Source organism: Halictus rubicundus, chromosome 2 (assembly GCF_050948215.1).
Source record: "Halictus rubicundus isolate RS-2024b chromosome 2, iyHalRubi1_principal, whole genome shotgun sequence".
In the NCBI taxonomy this organism is placed as follows: domain Eukaryota; kingdom Metazoa; phylum Arthropoda; class Insecta; order Hymenoptera; family Halictidae; genus Halictus; species Halictus rubicundus.
Genome location: NC_135150.1, coordinates 14,714,712 through 14,732,082, shown reverse-complemented (window position 1 = coordinate 14,732,082; position 17,371 = coordinate 14,714,712). Strand labels below are relative to the sequence as shown.

At 41.5% G+C, this 17,371-nt stretch overlaps 1 protein-coding gene across 6 annotated transcripts in view; it reads right to left on the bottom strand.

Moving 5' to 3' along the window:
* LOC143365360 (choline transporter-like protein 1) overlaps positions 1-17,371 on the bottom strand; it is a 95,602-nt gene that overhangs the window by 26,494 nt on the left and 51,737 nt on the right. For 4 of the 6 annotated variants that reach the window (XM_076805466.1, XM_076805467.1, XM_076805470.1 and 1 more), the window contains one exon: positions 5,119-5,268. In XM_076805466.1, coding sequence (XP_076661581.1) covers positions 5,119-5,169 — 51 coding nt within the window. In that variant the 5' untranslated portion in view covers positions 5,170-5,268. The remainder of the gene's footprint in view (positions 1-5,118; positions 5,269-17,371) is intronic. The other 2 variants (XM_076805469.1, XM_076805468.1) reach the window with 1 other exon arrangement.

Below are 17,371 nucleotides of genomic sequence, written 5' to 3'. Positions count from 1 at the left end.
ACTACGTCACAACTAAGTCTATGAATAGACTTATCGGAACATACGTCGAGAGAAAAAATAGTATTATACTCCATCATACTCTGATTTAGCATTCTTCCTGCGATACGATATCACTCGATTATGTTCTAACCCACACAAATAAATCTTTTGTCCTCTTTTTCAGAATGTGACGTTACACAAATTACTATTATGCCAACACATTTCACTCTAAACAATTCTTGTCTTGAGTATACATCATTTTTTAGTGGTAAATTATCAATAGAAGTGATAAAAAGAAATCGAAATCAATGTGCTACTTTCTTGACTTAGAAAAAGAGTGTTCCACTATTTTTCTACCCACTGTACTCTGCTTGTGGATTTTTATGTAAAATAAAAATAAAATAAAATATTAATTCCACAGAAGCTACATAGTCGTGCATTTCTTCTTCTGATTACTTTATACAGTTAGAAACAATGCAACATTATTTTTAACCCTTTGCACTCGGCGCTATTGTCATTCCAAAACTAAATTTTTCTTCCGACTTAGAATATTTTCATTTTATTCGTACGAAACTGAACCGATTTCCACATATAACATTTAAATGTTTAGTAATCTATTGAATAGAAATTTTGTAATGTAACAAATATTTCGTAATATTTTTTCGAATTTCTTTGAAATAATGCCGCAACGATTTCTAGTGGCGCTTCAGAGTCACCACTCGAGTGCGAAGGGTTAAATTCTCGAAATGCCTCTACCGTTTCACACTCGATCTCTTCGCTCGTGTCACATAAAAGTCCGCGGTCTAATAACAATTACTTGGACAGTACGTTCTTCCTCCAGGAATATGGCTGTGCAGAACGATGCTCGTTACAAACTGCAAAACCACAGCTATGCGTCTTCCGAGAACAAAGTAATCCCGATGGCTTCGTGCTGTCACCGCCTTGTAACGTGACATTATTCGAAACTTTTCAGCAGTTATGTTCGCGGTAAATTGAAACAGACAGGCTCCGTGAACTTCGCCATGAGTCCCGTGGACTCCGCGGGAAACCCGAAACCCCGTTTCTTTTGAGCGGTGCAGTAGCATCGGGAATCCATCATTCGAATCAGCTCGCTGGCGAGAACGGATCGATGCGACGGAGGGCATCAGTCGCCATAATTTCAGTCGGATCGGCCCGAAATGAAATTCCAGGATGGAGATTCTTCGATTCTCTCTTAATCACCCGGAGAACATCGACTCCTGGCGGATCGTTCGGATAGGGGACAAGATGTTAGCATAGAAGAGGGGGAGGGTAGGTGGATAGGAGCTGGTTATAGCATGATTCACAATCAGGCAAATGGCCTTGAGCGACCAATATTCCGGCATGTGTAGTCACGTGGCCAGAAGATCGGCTTACGGAGGAATAGGGTATGAGGGGGGGGGGGGGGTTGGAGCTGATTCAGTGGATAAACGACGGGTTAGCGGAGTCTGCGACGCTCGTTGCGCGGTAATGAACTTCGGTATTAATTGGACGTTTTAGTCGGGTTCGGAGACAACTGCTGCTTGCCTCCTTAAATGAACGGAGTGAATACCATACGTTGCTCCGACGTTCGTAATTATAGCGTCTCCGCGGTTCCTCCGTAACGAAAGTAAACGCCGACAAGGAGGAGATATTAAATTTTAATCGAATCTGGCCCGACAATCGATACTCCCCCCTCCCTGGTAACGGGCTTCGCTCGGATATCTCATGATCCGAACGGTGTTAACTGCCAATTAAATCGAATACTTTATTAAACTGTTCATTGAGACATTTTTCGAGCGTGGACGCCGGAGATCCGATCTCGGCGCCGTGCCGGAAAATTTGTCGAGCTTAATGCTAATTATTAATCGCATTAGCTGGCGACTCGATGCGCGGCCGCGCTCTCCGTTCCAAATTACTTTCCTCCGCGAGTGAACTTGGTCGTGAAGCTGCGGGATTTTTCTTGGATTTTAATTGTCTTCGTAATCTACGGCCGAGTTCTCGTTCTGTTTCATCGATCTGCACTTAGTTATAAATAATTTTGTCTCGAGACTTTTATTGGAAGTGTAACTTAGCTCGCTGCGTTCCGATACCATCAACCGACCAATCTCTGTATCTTTACAGCCGGAGGAATTGCAGAGATAAAAGGCGTGCTATTGCGCTACACGCTCGCATAAGCGCTTCCTATTGATTCCAACCCTTAAACACATTTTTAGAGTAGCTTTCCCGTTCCGTGGAACGGCTTATGAGCGTTTCATAGTGTGCCATGATCGTACACTTCCGAAATACACCGTTCACCAACGGGCACTGATCGTTTATTTTGCGCGGAGCGTATTATGCAATCCCATAAATACGCTCGGTTCCGGGAACTCGATCTTATCGAAGATAACAATTCCAATTAATTATTTTTTCGCATCACGCTGCCAGAGAGATAGTCGAGAACTATAGGGAAGACTTAGAGGAATTTTAATTTAGAAACATTATTTGTTAACACGGCGAAGGGCTTCAATCAGCACACGCCTAAACGAGCAACAACACAAACGAGGAATTTCATTTCGTCTTCCTCGGCGACAGACTCTTTCGCTTTAAATGAAAAAAGTTGTAGTGAAGACTGAAATTAGTCGTCCGGATGACTATTACCGTCGGAAGAACTCGGAAGCCTTGCTTGCCTGGCTTCATTGTTTCTAATAATATTTTTACAGCGCCCTTGTACAAATTAATTCGTGGCAAATCTTTTATCGATCAAATCGACCATTTAGGAATTTATTCATAAGACGGAGTAAATACGCAGAAAGCGATGAAGATTATTCTTATTGTTTGTAAGTAGTAAAAAAATTCCAGAAGAAAGGGCTACGAATTAAATGAAATTCGAAGTGACCAAAAGTATTATTTTAACCCTTAACCCTTTGCACTCCTATGTCAAGGCTGAGACAACATTTAACAGGTGTTTGCAAAATCCCGGAGTGCAAAGGGCAATGGGTCAATTTTCGTATGAATAAAAAACTGGTATGCTCCCGACAACATTTACTGTTAATATTAAACAATATTTTCCTTAATGTTTGCAAGGACATGAGAAACACATACCCGACAATTGTATACCCAATATTTTATCTCGAACAGAAAATTTCCAATAAAGATTACGCCAGAGGACCGCTGTTATTATTGTGCATTGTTTATCAAATTTTGTAACAAAGCGCCGCAACGGCTAATACGCTGTGTGTCTTCGCAGGCACACGACTGTAACAAATGCTTCCAGCTGAATTGTAATACCTTTGACTACTCTTCGAATTGATAATTCTAGTCGCAAAATATGTAATCAGAGAAACAAGCGGATCCACTGGGCCGGAAATACATACGTTCCCTTAGGCACACCACCCCCGAACGAGTTCAGAATCATCCCCCTCTGCGTGATTGTATTTAGAAACGCGCGGAACGAGCAGTTATAGTCGGCCTTTGTTCGCAGCTTTTAGAGTCTAATGTGCTCCTCGAGAATGCGCTCGACTTATCAGCTGATAAATTTCCTGGGGGACATTCAGGTATTGTTTCTTCCTGTATGAAGACGCGATTAAAGATAAGATGTACATAAATATACCGCGCAGCAGCTAGTTTAAAAATCCACGAGTATCTGGAACAGACAGTTGCAAAAGTGGCTGCAACAACTTCGCGGAGATAGCGCACCAAGACTTCATAAATCTTGCCGGTTAAGTACAGAATTATCCTTGGTATTAGCTAATAGTCTGTTGCTAATTCGTTTCACAAAGACGTTCGACCACGACAATATTCGCAATGGTGGACAAACAATCCGACTGAACGTTGTGGAATCAAACTTTCATTTCTTTTCAAACTAGAAAACGCTATTCCCGAAAACAGTCTCCATCAATGTTTATGCATTCTTGCAAGTCCATAATAAAAATAAATCAATAAAAAAAAATAAACGTATACAGTTAATTAATAAGAATGGATAGAAATTCCGTCTTAATTCTCTACGGACAGGAGTGAATGAATTTTTAATTCCAAAAAATGTATCAATTTAGAGAAACGTTCAGGAATTCTGCAATTTCCGGTGCACGAATGAAATACGTGAATCCGTTAGGAAATGACAAAAGACAGCTTCGTAAACAAGCAGGGAAGCAATTTTTCTTCAATTTTTCATTTACCAAGAGGTGAACCAGCCATCTGTCAAATTGCAGAATTTCGAGGAACAAATTCCTACTCCCGGGGAAGCCAGAATGCTGTTAAGTAAACTCGTGTAACGCTGAGTGCACTTAAATATATTTCAACGCGGTCTCTTTTGTTATTAACAATTTCTGTGGCGCTTCGTGGCCACCGATAATCCACATGTACACGATTTATTCAGACTTTGTCTAGAAATTGTGAGAAAAGTTGGACGAAAAGTCCTTCCAAACGTAAAATCAACAAGATAAGCTATTATTAACAATTTCTGTGGTCTTTCAAGGCTGGCAATAACCTTCACATACATTTTATAACTGTGTTTTACAATCTATATAGACGAATTGGTCGCAAAAAATTCGCCATCGAAGGAGCTTGGCAAGAGTAAAAATAGCAAGAATAATTCGAAAACTTAAAAGTAACAAGATAAGCTATTATTAACAATTTCTGTGGTCTTTCCTGGCTGGCAATAACCAATTTACATGAATTTTGTAACTGCGTTTTACAATCTATTTAGACGAATTGATCGCCAAAAAAAAAATCGCCATGGAAGGAGCTTGGTAAAAGTAAAAATAACAAGAAAAAATCGCGCTGGAATGTCGAAATCTAGATTTTGCAAAATTCCGAGAGCGACACAAAGTAGCCGCGCGTTTTCGTACCGAATCGCTCTTCTAAACAGAGGGTTGACGGAGGGGGTTGAATCGAAACTTGAGTGGCATATTCAGGGGGGGTCGATTCGGAGAACCCGATGGTTGAAAGGGTGGGGGGAGGGGGTTGACTGCGGCTGCCGGTAGCTGCAAGTTCAGTTTACCGTGACAAGCAAAGCTCGAAGTTTTATATTAAAATACTTGAGCGGAAATTTCAGTGGCGGGTGTGGGTCGGCGTGAGAGAGAGAGAGAGAGAGAGAGAGAGAGAGAGAGAGAGAGAGAGAGAGAGAGAGAGAGGGGAGGAATCATAAAAAATAATTCTTACCGTGGGCTCCACTTTGGACGAGGTCTCGTCCGAGCAGCCGCAGCAACCCATGCCCGACGATGGGGAAGGTAATCCTTGGGAACAGCCGGGAAACTTTTCCTTCTGATCCTGTTCCTCCTCCGGAGTCGGTCGCTGTCACGGATGCGCCTGCTTCCGGGAATAAATTAAAACGGAAGTTCTTTAGAGCGACCAGAAACTACACAGGCGGTAAACACCGCGACAGATTCTTCGTCTTATTTTTATGGCTTTCGTTTTTCGCGTTTCTTTTTCACCGTCGTTCGTTCGTTCGTTCGAAGTCGATCTCCGGTCGTTCTCGGTTCGCGCGAAGGAGCGCGACGAACATCGACTGCCGAGCCACGCCGGCGATCGTGTGCCTTTTTTTTTTGTTAAATGATAGCGTCGCGATAACACCGCGGAACGACGACGCCGCGCCACGATTTCCCGCGACACGCGATTTCGGATCTCCGGATGCGAATCTGATAACGAAGGCCGACGCTGATACGCTAATTACCGCGTTTTTGAGCTGACTGACCGTGGCGCGCTATCGCCGATTTCCGTTAAAGACCACTGCGATTTGTTTGCAACCAAATTACACGTACTCCCTGCCAAGTGCGAAAGTTTTATCTTTTTGTTTACGTCAACACGTATGCAGTGATCTTTTCACTATTTGATAGTGAGTTTATTTGAAAATTTATGTAATTACTAACACTTTGGGGATTTTCTATTGATCCTTCTTAATTCCTTACTGTGGTGGACTGTGGATTTTTAAATAAAAATTGTCTGGATAAATTGCAAGGTACAGGCAGAGTAAGATCAAGGGAATTTATTTGAAAATTTATCCAATTACTAACACATTGGGGATTTTTTATTGATCCTTCTTAATTCCTCACTGTGGTGGACTGTGGATTTTTAAATAAAAATTGTCTGGATAAATTGCAAGGTACCCTCTCTCTGCCAGTACCGGATGAGTCACGTGACAGTGTGTCACATGCAGGAGAGATGAAACGCGTCACGTGACCGATCCGTGGAGAAAGGGTGGGGGAATAGCGCCGTAGAAGGGGAAGGTAGAGTGGGGGGACAAGTCTTAGTCTGACAACTCTGGATACAGGATCTACAATGAATTCCTTATTCCTTTCCTTGGTAATTTTAATGAGTTGAAGATGGTACAGCTGCTACCTTTCGTAAGCTCAGCTTCGTCATAAATGCATAAAATCTGCAGTCTACATATTATCAGAAGACATTACTTTATAAAACATTGTACAGACAGTAGATTATACAGTTTACAAGAGAAACGTTTTAGTTCGTGCCCTGCATACCATGCGTTAGTAGTATCTACACACCTGTGAAAAGCGATAAGAGTATATGTCATGAGTAGATTGTGGATTTTATTGATTTATGGGAAAAATGAGCTCGGGAAATTTGAAACAGTAGAATGATAAAAAGAATTTTACACCCGTACGTTCCTCAGGATATAGTCGCCCATTTTGTATTTTAGATACCGTAACATTTATCACCTTTTTACGTTTATATTAAGGGCAATGCTCAACTAAGCCCTATAAGTAGTATTGGTTTTTTTACTTTATTTAACATTTAGTAGAGATTAATTTCACCGTGAACACGCTATCAATAAATTTAATTACCATACACGTATAAATCACGTCCCCGAACAAGCTGGTAATATATTTATTCGATCTACTTATGGGTAGACCAACCATTTGTTTTAAATATGGGCTTATTAATAAATCACAATTAATCAGACTAATGTGTGAAACGAAAATTAATGGAGACTACAACAGAATATTGTTCCCGATTATTTCTGAGGAACGTACGGAGGTTATACCAAAAATGTTTATTCTGCATAAAAGTCCGAAGTATAGTAATGGGAAAAAGCAACTGCTACGATTACTTCGAAGCTGTAACAAAAAAAGTTACGCGAATTTTCATTTGCAGATCGATATCTGATAAAAATCTGAAGTGCCGTAGCGCGCCGCCATTTTGTCGCGATGTCTTCGCGCAAGAAAGTAAATACTTCACGCATGCTGTTATGACAGATTATCTATATGTAGTTGCTTATCTAGCGTTACTGGATAATTATTGATATTGATGATAACATTTTCATTAGGTGCACAGCCAATTACATCGCGACAAAGTCGTTAATATTATTATTAATCGGCACATTGTGGTCCGTTCTGTATCGGTCCGCGGTATTGATTTCTCAGTTTAATTTCGGATTTACATCGAGCTCGCTATTGCGTTAACATTTTGTTATTACTTTAACTCATTACGAACTTATCTATTATTGCAATCGCGTCGGGCTGCGGAACGCCGAAATCTACGGAACGAATGGAAAATTTACGAGCATCGGGAACAGACGGACTTAATGGGAAATAATGAAATCGCTGTTTTATAAGCGCTCGACCGATTCGGCGAACAGAAATACAATTAAGTCTAATAACGCATAAATAAACAGAAAGGAAAATGTACGATACAGGTCAGAGAAACCGCGGAACTTCATTATTTTCGGATTAAAATCTGATCGCCTACGTTCGCGGTACCAGTTAATTATGTCGGCTAGACGTTGTCGATAAGTATTGTATTTTCTAAGAAGCATCGATACGGACGAAGAAGAGCTTATCTTTCACGCTACGAAGATTTTCGATGTTAATCCGAGTTAAACGAACGCGTTCAATTAGTCGAAACCGAAAACGATTCCAATCGATTTCTGTCCGAGCATGTTACAACATTACCGCAATAATATTTATCAAATTCTACCAAGGTGTACAAATCATTCTAGACCAGCAGAGTTACAAAAATTTCCCGTTCGCATTCAACTTTCAAAATCTACGGAAAATGCTCAAACTTTCCCGGAGCCTGACACTTATAAAACCATCATCGCGAAGCCGGTCTGTGCAATGCTTCAAGTAACTTCGAAATCACTAATTACTGCAGATGTTGCGCGACCGGGGTGGAAAAAAAAAACAGACAGAAAGAGCTGTAATAAATCAAACGTGAAACAGAAGCATCATCAGTTTCACCCACCCGTTTTCACTTGCGCGTGTCGCTGCGTTCGTATCCGTTACGAATGCATAAAATCCGCAATCAACCAATTACTATTCAGATCGTCCATTGACGAACACGGGGGCTCTCGTTAAAACTGAATTTACCAAGTGAAAAAACAATGTGTCGTTGTTTGTTTTCTCTCAACTCTTTTCGGGTTGACGTCATTAATATTACCGGAGACATCCACTCTCCTTCTCTAGGCTGTGTCTCGTTAACTCGCTCGCTCGCTCGTACGTTCGCGCGCTTGTTTCCTCGTCGCGGGTCACGTCACTGTCGATCGATTAATCGAATAAGCCTGCACGCCACGGCAAAATGACTGGTACGTAATATCTCGGGGGCGGTGTTGCCTTTCCCCTTTTCGTCCCAAAAGTCGAACAGCATCGGACAGTTCCCGCGCGGAAACGTACATTTTATTATATTTCCACGCGGACACTCCGCTTTCGAACTTTGTTCGCCGATTCATTATTGGGAACTGCGGTTATGAAACAACGCGCCGGTAATTGGGCCGCAGGATCGGTTCTTTGTCCCCCCTGCACGCGAGATTTTAACCAGAACTATTATCCCTCCGTTCGACGACGCGCTAACACCCTCCGCGGGTCGTTTAGGCGACCTAGCTTATGTCTCGGCGAAAATTTCAATTTCAAATCACTTCAGAGAAAGAGGAAGTGGCACTTCCCGAATTTAATCCGTAGAACTTTTGTTTATTGATAACCAGACGAATTTAAGACAGTAAAAGCATTTGAAGGATTTTAAATATACTATTATATTAGGTGGACCCATAAGTAATCAATTATTTGGAACCTAAAACAAGCTTTGTAGTAAATTCAGGTTTTTATTTCTTAATTTATTATATAATCTCTGTCATCATCAAGGACAGTTTGCCATCTTTCCAGTCCCAGAAAACCAGTACAAATAATTCCGTCACCCACATGTAGGTGACATGGCGGTCAACGTGTTAAGCAGGAAATTAAATATTTCGTTGACCCCAGTTTGTTGCAATCCAGGTAGAAAGTTTTTATTTTGCATGAAGATCCGCAGTCTATTGATAACATCAGCCTCGAAAGCAAGGATTACCACCGACACGTGTTTTCAGAAGAATTGATTTTGCCAAGGTTCCGAACCGGAAGTCCTCCCAGGATTCCGCGAATTTTGTAAACTGCACTGCAATTGTTTTACGTGCAGTCCCTTTTCCCGGCGAGTTAAAATATCTTTCGCCAGGCAAAGCGTCGCGCAATTTCCGCGTCCTTTCAAATTGAGGATCAGCTTACGCTGGCTGGAAAACTTTTAGTCTTCGAGCCCTCTAACCGGAAGCCGCAGAATTTTTCTTACGATGAAACGGCGGATGGCGAAGATCGTGCGACGAAAAGACGCATATTTCTTTTTTCTGCGAAATATTAAAGCGAAGCTACCGATCTGAAGTGGGATGGAGTAAAATGAAGTAGCTCGGAATTCGTATTGATATGGACAAAGTGGAATTTTAATCAGTAGAATTTCCGTTCGAGTTGTTTTGCTCTACTTTGTCGATGAATGTTCAGGATAAATAATTTTTCCTGTCGGAAGGCTTGGAGTTTTTACTAGAACGAAGTATAGCCTGGTTCTGTGTTGATACTATCGAATGAACATCATCTATATCCTTGTAAACCAACTAGATAGGGATTCTATTTGAAATTGGATGAGGTGGAGGTATTCAGTTTCAAACTTTCCTGATAATCGCATAAGTGCCTCTGCTGTTATACGTGGCAGTGAAGTATGCCGATTCGAAGACTTACATTGTTCTAGAATGTCCTTTTTACTGTCGTTGTTTACCCAATCTCGTCGTAAATGTACAAAACTTCACGATTCAATCACGATGCCAATAAAAAAATAAAAATATAAATGGCTTTAAGAAGACTCGAAAAATGCAGCAGGGTTGACGACACCGTAAATATTTTCCCTCGCTGTCGCAACACTATGAGGTGCATAAAAGCAGCTCCAAACATCTGAACCAGAAAGCTCGATTACCAGGACTCGATTAAAAAATTCAAATTTTCCGAAGAAACGGTTCGACCGTGTCGCGGCCATAATTTCGTTTATCGTTACAATACGACGCAGAACTGGAACGAAAGTATCGCGCCAACCCCCGCGCTCGACCATAAATCCCGAAGCACCGTCTTCCCGCGCGAACGACACAAAAAACCGTCAGGAGTCGCGTGATTGCAGCTTACAGCTACGTCGAAAGCGCATCGCCTCGAACGGATTTGCAGCGCCTCGATTAAATTCCGACCCGCCTTTTTCCGGCTGGACACCTCGGCTCTTCATTCCCTTCTTTTTTTTTCTTTTTTTTTTTTGTTCAAATTTTCGCGCGGCAGAGAATCGTGGTCGTCGAAGAGACACCGGGTTCGGATAGGAAAAAAGGCAGGAGCGAATGTGATAGCCTCGTTAAGCTTCGATCGCGGGCGAAGTGGTCGACGATTTGAAAAAGAAGGGAAAAAATCAGCGAGCAAACAGAAAAAAAAAAACGGAGAAAGAGAGAAAGAGAAAGAGAGAGAGAGAGAGGGAGAGAGAAAGGGAAAACGAACAGTGGCTGGTGCTGCTGCTGCTGGTGGTGCAGCAGGAGAAGAAGAAGAGAAAAAAAAACAAGGTTCGCGCGACGAATTTCGCCGGAGTTGCTTTTTCCACCGATGAAACCGGAGCAGCAGCAACCAGCCGGCAGGAACAATGCAACTTATCGAGCGACACACATACCTGGTTATTGGTACGCCAGATAAGAGGCGAGCCGAAGAAAGAACGAAAGGATCGACGGGGAAAAGGTGGAACAGACGGACCGCGGCGAACACGCGGCGCGGCCGTGTCACCTGGAATTAAGCCGCAACGATCCGCGTAATCGTAATACACTGGTGCTCACTTAAATTCGCAAACTTTCGGATCCGGAAGTCGAATTATTCCGTTACAGAGCGAAGTTTCTCTTCGAGGAATCGACTCGGGCACAGCCCGACTACGTGCCGGAACAGATAATAGTGAGCGAGAACAGATACGCAATCCGTTGAGCATCCACCGAGGTTCTACGCGTCAACGGATGCCGCATGAAAAATAAACCTGCTGTAAAGAAAATTTCAAATTCATTTTCGTCTTACCTCTTCACATGTGGCACCAGTGGATCGGCGAGGTTCTTCCGATTAAAATGAGTCCAAACACGACGTAAATCGGAATACTTTTATAGATTTCGACTTCAACTGGGGAGGGGGGACGTTTGGGACTCACCCGGCCCAGTCCGAGGGCCCGTTCCCAGCTACTGGTGACGGACGCTCAAGTGTGTACTGTGCGTGCCGCACGAGAAGTCAGAGTGGAGGGGGCCGCCTCTAGCTGCTCTATTGGCTAAAGCGGTCAGGCATACTATGTAGCGTGTGACGTCAGAGTGAGGGCCTCCTTTGCCCTTGTGCCGTCTCGTGGGACTTCTTGTGGAGCACGGACAGTACTTGTGTCCTTGATTTTGTCATTAACATTACGGCTTTGAAACTAGTCCGATTTACATCGTGTTTGTACTCATTTTAATCAGAAGAATCCCAACAATGAACTTGTACTATATATGAGGAGGTAAGACTAAATTTTCTTTATTGCACTTTCTTTTTCTTTTTTCTTTATTACAGTTTATTCTTTTAAATGCGTCTGTCTCCTTCCCTCTACCAGGTTTATTCTCTTTCCTTGTTTACTGAGATGAATAGAGAACGGATTTAAATAAAAATTGCCTACCTCAATTGCAACAAGCTGAAATAAGACTGATATTTATTTTCTTTTTCAATAGGTCCAATAAGTTGAAAATATACTGAGAATATTTGAAGAATATTCTTTTAGCATGTTTACAAATTTGTCTTAGAGATAAGGCTGAGCTCGGGGCAGTAGGGGAAGGTTCATGGAAATTTAAGTGTAACAGATTTAGCAAATTTAAGCGAGCACTACTGCGTACACGTATACACGCGAGCACCGCGTCGGCGGAACACTTATTATCACGATCGCTAACTGCCGCTGGGAAAATTAACAAAGTTCGGACCTCGTTTTCGGCCCCGAAACAAATGTTCCTATTATGGAATGCTCGTTAGGAGCCAGCGGCCCGTTGATCACAAGCTTTGATATTTAATCTCGCCGCGCGGCGATAACCGTTTCCAGCTCCGCTCTTTTCCGCTTTTTTCTTTTTTTTTTGTTTTGCTTTCAATTCGAAACCGTTCGAGATCGCGCCGCGACCCCTATCGAACGATCACGCTTTCCAGAAGGCGTTTAATTGTTGCCGATCTAATTGATTCGCGCTGGGAGATTGATCTGGAGGCTGGTGAACCGCCATCTCGAATAGCGTATCGATAACTTTGATCTCGCGCGTGCAACTTGGAAAATAGGATATTTTATTTGACGCGGGTTTTGCGGGATTGCATTTTGTTGATGGGGAGCCCAAGATTGCTTTGTCTCTGAATATCTGCGCGCGGATAAATTCTGGGTCGTAGGAGCAGAAATAAAAGTTTCGAATGAATCACTTTGTCATTTCAATTGACTCCGACGGACGTTTTAGTTTCTCGAATTGCAGTATCATTTTCTATGTCAAATGATTTCGATGATTATCGACATATAAATATTTTATTTAATTTCACTGTACTAATATCAGCATCTTAATATATAGATTTTATTTAATCTTACCAAAAATTTTACCAGGAAGACTTACATTGGATTAAGGATCAGCTGGCCGTTTATTGATAATTCGAGAAACGATTACTCAGTTATTCAGGCTGAGGAAATGTACATTTCCTGTTTCAATATTGATGTAGACTTAGAATTTCTGTCTTAATACTTTGACAAATATTATAGCTTCTTGAGTTGTAGTACCATTTTCTGTTTCAATTGATTTCATTGTAAAGAATGTATTTGAAATACAAAATTCTGGTACATTCTTTTTATTCTATAAAGTCGTCAATACTATTGTCAATTAGAAAATTAAGAAACACTGTTTTAAAATACATGTTTGAAGAAGAAAATTATAATAATTTTATGTGTCATATTATTTAAAAAGATTTCGAATTTTCATTGAAAATAGTAATTTTTATATTGCCTACACAGGAGACGCTTGTTCGCATTTGCAGCTGGACTGCAGATGTTTGTGAAGTGCGATAAAAATAGTAATAAGTTCAATACCACCGACACCGAGATATTAACGTATTAAACCGTTTGATAGGGGGAATAAACTTTTGTTTGACTCCGGTCTCTGCAAATTGCGCCAAGGAAATGTTATCTTGCACAAGGACCTGTAGTTTAATTACACTGTGCTGTGTTCCGGCTTTGATATCTCAATTTCCCAGAAATTCGAAAGTAATTATTTGAGTTATCAAGAAGATAAAACGTATTGTTAAATGTTAGCGCGAGTACCTGGAACTCTGTCCTCTCGATTATATTTTTATTACGTTTCAAGGATCGAAATACGTTCACCATAATCACATTTTGATTTTCCGGACATCGAAAAATAATTATTCAAATTTCCCGGAGGATGATCAATTATTCAAAACGTTCGGCGGAATTCCTAGCATTCTTCTTTATTACGCTTTCATTGCGAGGAATCAAAACACGATTTAGATCACCGTATCTTGATTTCCGAAAAATTCAAATGTTGCCGTCAAAATTGCCAGGAAGATGGAAAACTTATTCGAACGTCGGTCAGAGTCATCAGAATTCGCCTGATTATATTTTTATCACGTTCGAGGAATCGGAAGACGCTCCCGGTAATTCCGCGATAGAACTTTAGGAGAGAATAAACTTACAGGGAGGATACTTCGAAGCGAAAAAAATACGGGCAGACAGTTTTCTAAATCGCCCTCCGCGAGATTTCCAAAGTAAATTCAACGTCAACATCAACTCGTTATGGAAACCGAGAAAATAATGAAAAGTTGATCCCCTCTTTCCAACGAACGACGAGAGCGAGCATGATTTTGCTCAGGGCAGACGAACGAGCGCGCGCGGATGATATCTCGATGAAAGCCGGAACGGCAAATCCGCATTTAATTCACGGTGAATAATTCGTGTTCAATTGATTGCGGGCTAATCGCGGGCCCAACGCAAACAAAATAATTCATTCGTAATTTATGGCCGAGGCTCGGGCTATCGTCGGGCTACATCTGAGGACCCGGGAAATTATGTAAATCGAATTCCCAGCGATGTGACGTTTTTCCGCCGTGTGTATCGCGCATTCGAGTTTAAAGGGGTCTAACGGGTCCGCATGCATACTAGTTGCGTTCGAAGAAAATCGGGGGAATACATTTTTCCCCCGTTTTCCTTCTATTTTCTTTCTTCTTCTTTTATTTTATATATATATTATTTTATATATATATATGGAATATCGATTCCAGGTGAAATGAATTTTCTCCGTGAGCGGAAAAGTTGAATCTTTTTGATAGATTAATCCCGGCATGATCCTCGATCCCCTCCTCCCCTCCCCCCCGGAGAACACCGCCCCCTTTTTTATTTTCTCGATACGCTCGCGGAATTGAGTATTTTCTGATAACAGGGGAAATGAAAGAAACGAATCACTCCGAAACGAAGGAGAACGTTGCGGGAGAAGCCGGGTCTCGGTGGCCCGGGTTTTTCTGGGATCGTTCTTACATCAAGTATGTGTAACCGGCGCGCCCCGTCGAGGCTCGATCGATCGCTGTCTTTATTTTTCTGTCGGTAATTGCTTTCCTCAGCAATAAATGATTTCTCGAAACAAGTCGCGGCAGATCTGATTTATATCGCCCGGGACTGTGAGTAACGTTACGCCGAGAAGCTTTGAGGCAGAGAGCGAGCGAGAGAGAGAGAGAGAGAGAGAGAGAGAGAGAATTCCTTTTTGTTCCTAGCCTTGTTGGTTACTACAAAATCCTTGCCTCTCAAAAGACTCTCTTAGAAAAGCTTTTCATTCTTTCGCCGGAAACCCGATACGCCTTGAATCTGATACATCTATGCTCGCGTACGTTGCTGCGCGAAAAAAAGCGAAACAAGTATATTTTAATAATGCCCGGCCGCGATTCTTAGTTCCATTTTCGATCCCGACGAAATCGCAGTAAAGAAAAATTAACGTAACTCGGATAATTCGCTTTAATCTATAAAAATGGTTTCCGCGAATTTCTGACAAGTTGATTTGTTGTTACATCATTTCCCGAAATATTCTTTCGGTTTACGGCGCAAACATTTTTCGCGTACAATTTACAATTACCATTTATTATCCGGGAACACGATATTGACGTGGCGCGCGTTCCTGCGGTGAAAATTTATCAATTTTCTGGTTTTAGACACGGCGAAATATTTGGTTGCCCTCTAACCGAAGTGAAAATTGATCCGTTCCTTCGATACTAAAATTATCAAACAGTTAGGTGCGTTTGTGATAGTTCATAGTAATAACTGGACCGCGGATTTTATGGTAAAAATGAGTAGATGGAGTTTGATGCCGGGATACAAAGAATTAGAAAAAGTTTTTTAATGAAGGAGAACGAAATTTCTGGCTCCCGTGAATCGTAACCGATGCAAACAATTTTCGCACGAAAATCCGCGGTCTGATAATAGCAAGATTGAATCCATTCATAATTTTCTGGCGGAAACATTTTTATAACTTTGATCATTGTGTGAAAGTCGTTCGAACCGGCAGTTCTAGTATTAAAATATGTCACTCGCGTAAAAGGTGTCACTCGCGTCCCTTTGGTACAGCGAGGTTCGTATAATTATCCGAATCGAAACCGCGCGCAGTATCCTGTCATTATGATTTTAATCCGATTCTGTTCCAAGGTTGTGATTGCCGAGCGCGGTGTAACAGCGAAAACAACGGTGTCTATTTAAACACCGGCGCAAAGCCATCGTCGTCGCAGAGCAAAACTAACTTCGTACCCTGTCGCGAATCCCGCCGAGTCTTTGATGGGGTGTTCGACGAGTTTATACACTTTGAGTCGTCGGATCGAAAGGAACGATCGCTGGCACCGGGGCCATTGTGAGCGCGCCGGATCGATCGAAGTCAGCGTGCGGAACAAAACGGACAGCTTCAGCCGACAGAATGATAGTTTCCTTCGTGGCGGGGACAACACCGCGGCCACCGATGACAACACGATCATTGTTGCCGGGGGAGCTCGGCTTGGACCGGATGATTCAGCCATCTTGCGCGTTGCTTCTTCGCTTTGGCTGTACAGTGGAATTTCGGTCCATGCAAATACTATTTCGTATAGTAAATATTCATTGGAAATCATACGCGCGTTTTTGAAAATAAAATATTTGATTTGTTAGAGGAAGTTTTCGAAATAGTTTTTTTGTTTGGAGGATCCTCAAAAATATTGAGAATTTTATTTAGCTTTTCCCTTACTCGTAACGATCAAATACTATTTCTCGAAATATTAATCTACTCGGTGTATTAACAAGTATAAAGCTGGTCGTAGCGTGAGTCTCTGGATCGGTCGACGATGTGTAAAAAAAAGTCCGTGCTAACATTTTGACTTACACTTGCATAGCACTCGTAACCGGAAGTCTGAAAAGAACCACTTGAAGAACGACTTTAAAGTTTCGTAAATTACTCTATGCCACGGGTCTACAGGGTGTCCCAACATTGGGTAAGACCGTGGAGGGGGTAATCGTATTTGAGAGAATTATTCGAAAATATGGAGTAAATTAGTTGAATAGTTTCTTGCATTTTAATATTACCTGTTTCCCCAATTTAGTTTCATCGTCAAGAAATATTTCGTTTTCAACGACCAAAATAAAAATATTTTATCGTATATTTTGGATTATCAAAATAAGAATATTTTATTGTATACTGTAGATTATCAAAATAAAAATATTTTATTGTATATTTCAGACTATCAAAAGTATCCGGAAACTCCACGGTGAATACGTCAATGAATCTCGTATTTAATTTTAGTATAATATTGGTAAGTTCCACATACGTAATTTTTAATTTAAAATGTTAGATGTTTCATAAGAAACTAATAAAAATCGATTTTAGTCACTATTTTAGGCAATGAAATAACTTTTATGCAATGCTAAAACCAAAACGGAGCATTGAATCTGAACAATGTGTCTTATGTTTCATTATAATATGTACTACAGTGAACTTTCGATATATGTCAACATGTATGTCCAGGAGACATACCCGAGCCGTGTTATGTTTGCACTCCTCGGCGTCCGGGGCCCCTCACGGGGTATACCTCGCAGTAGTGGGGATAATTCC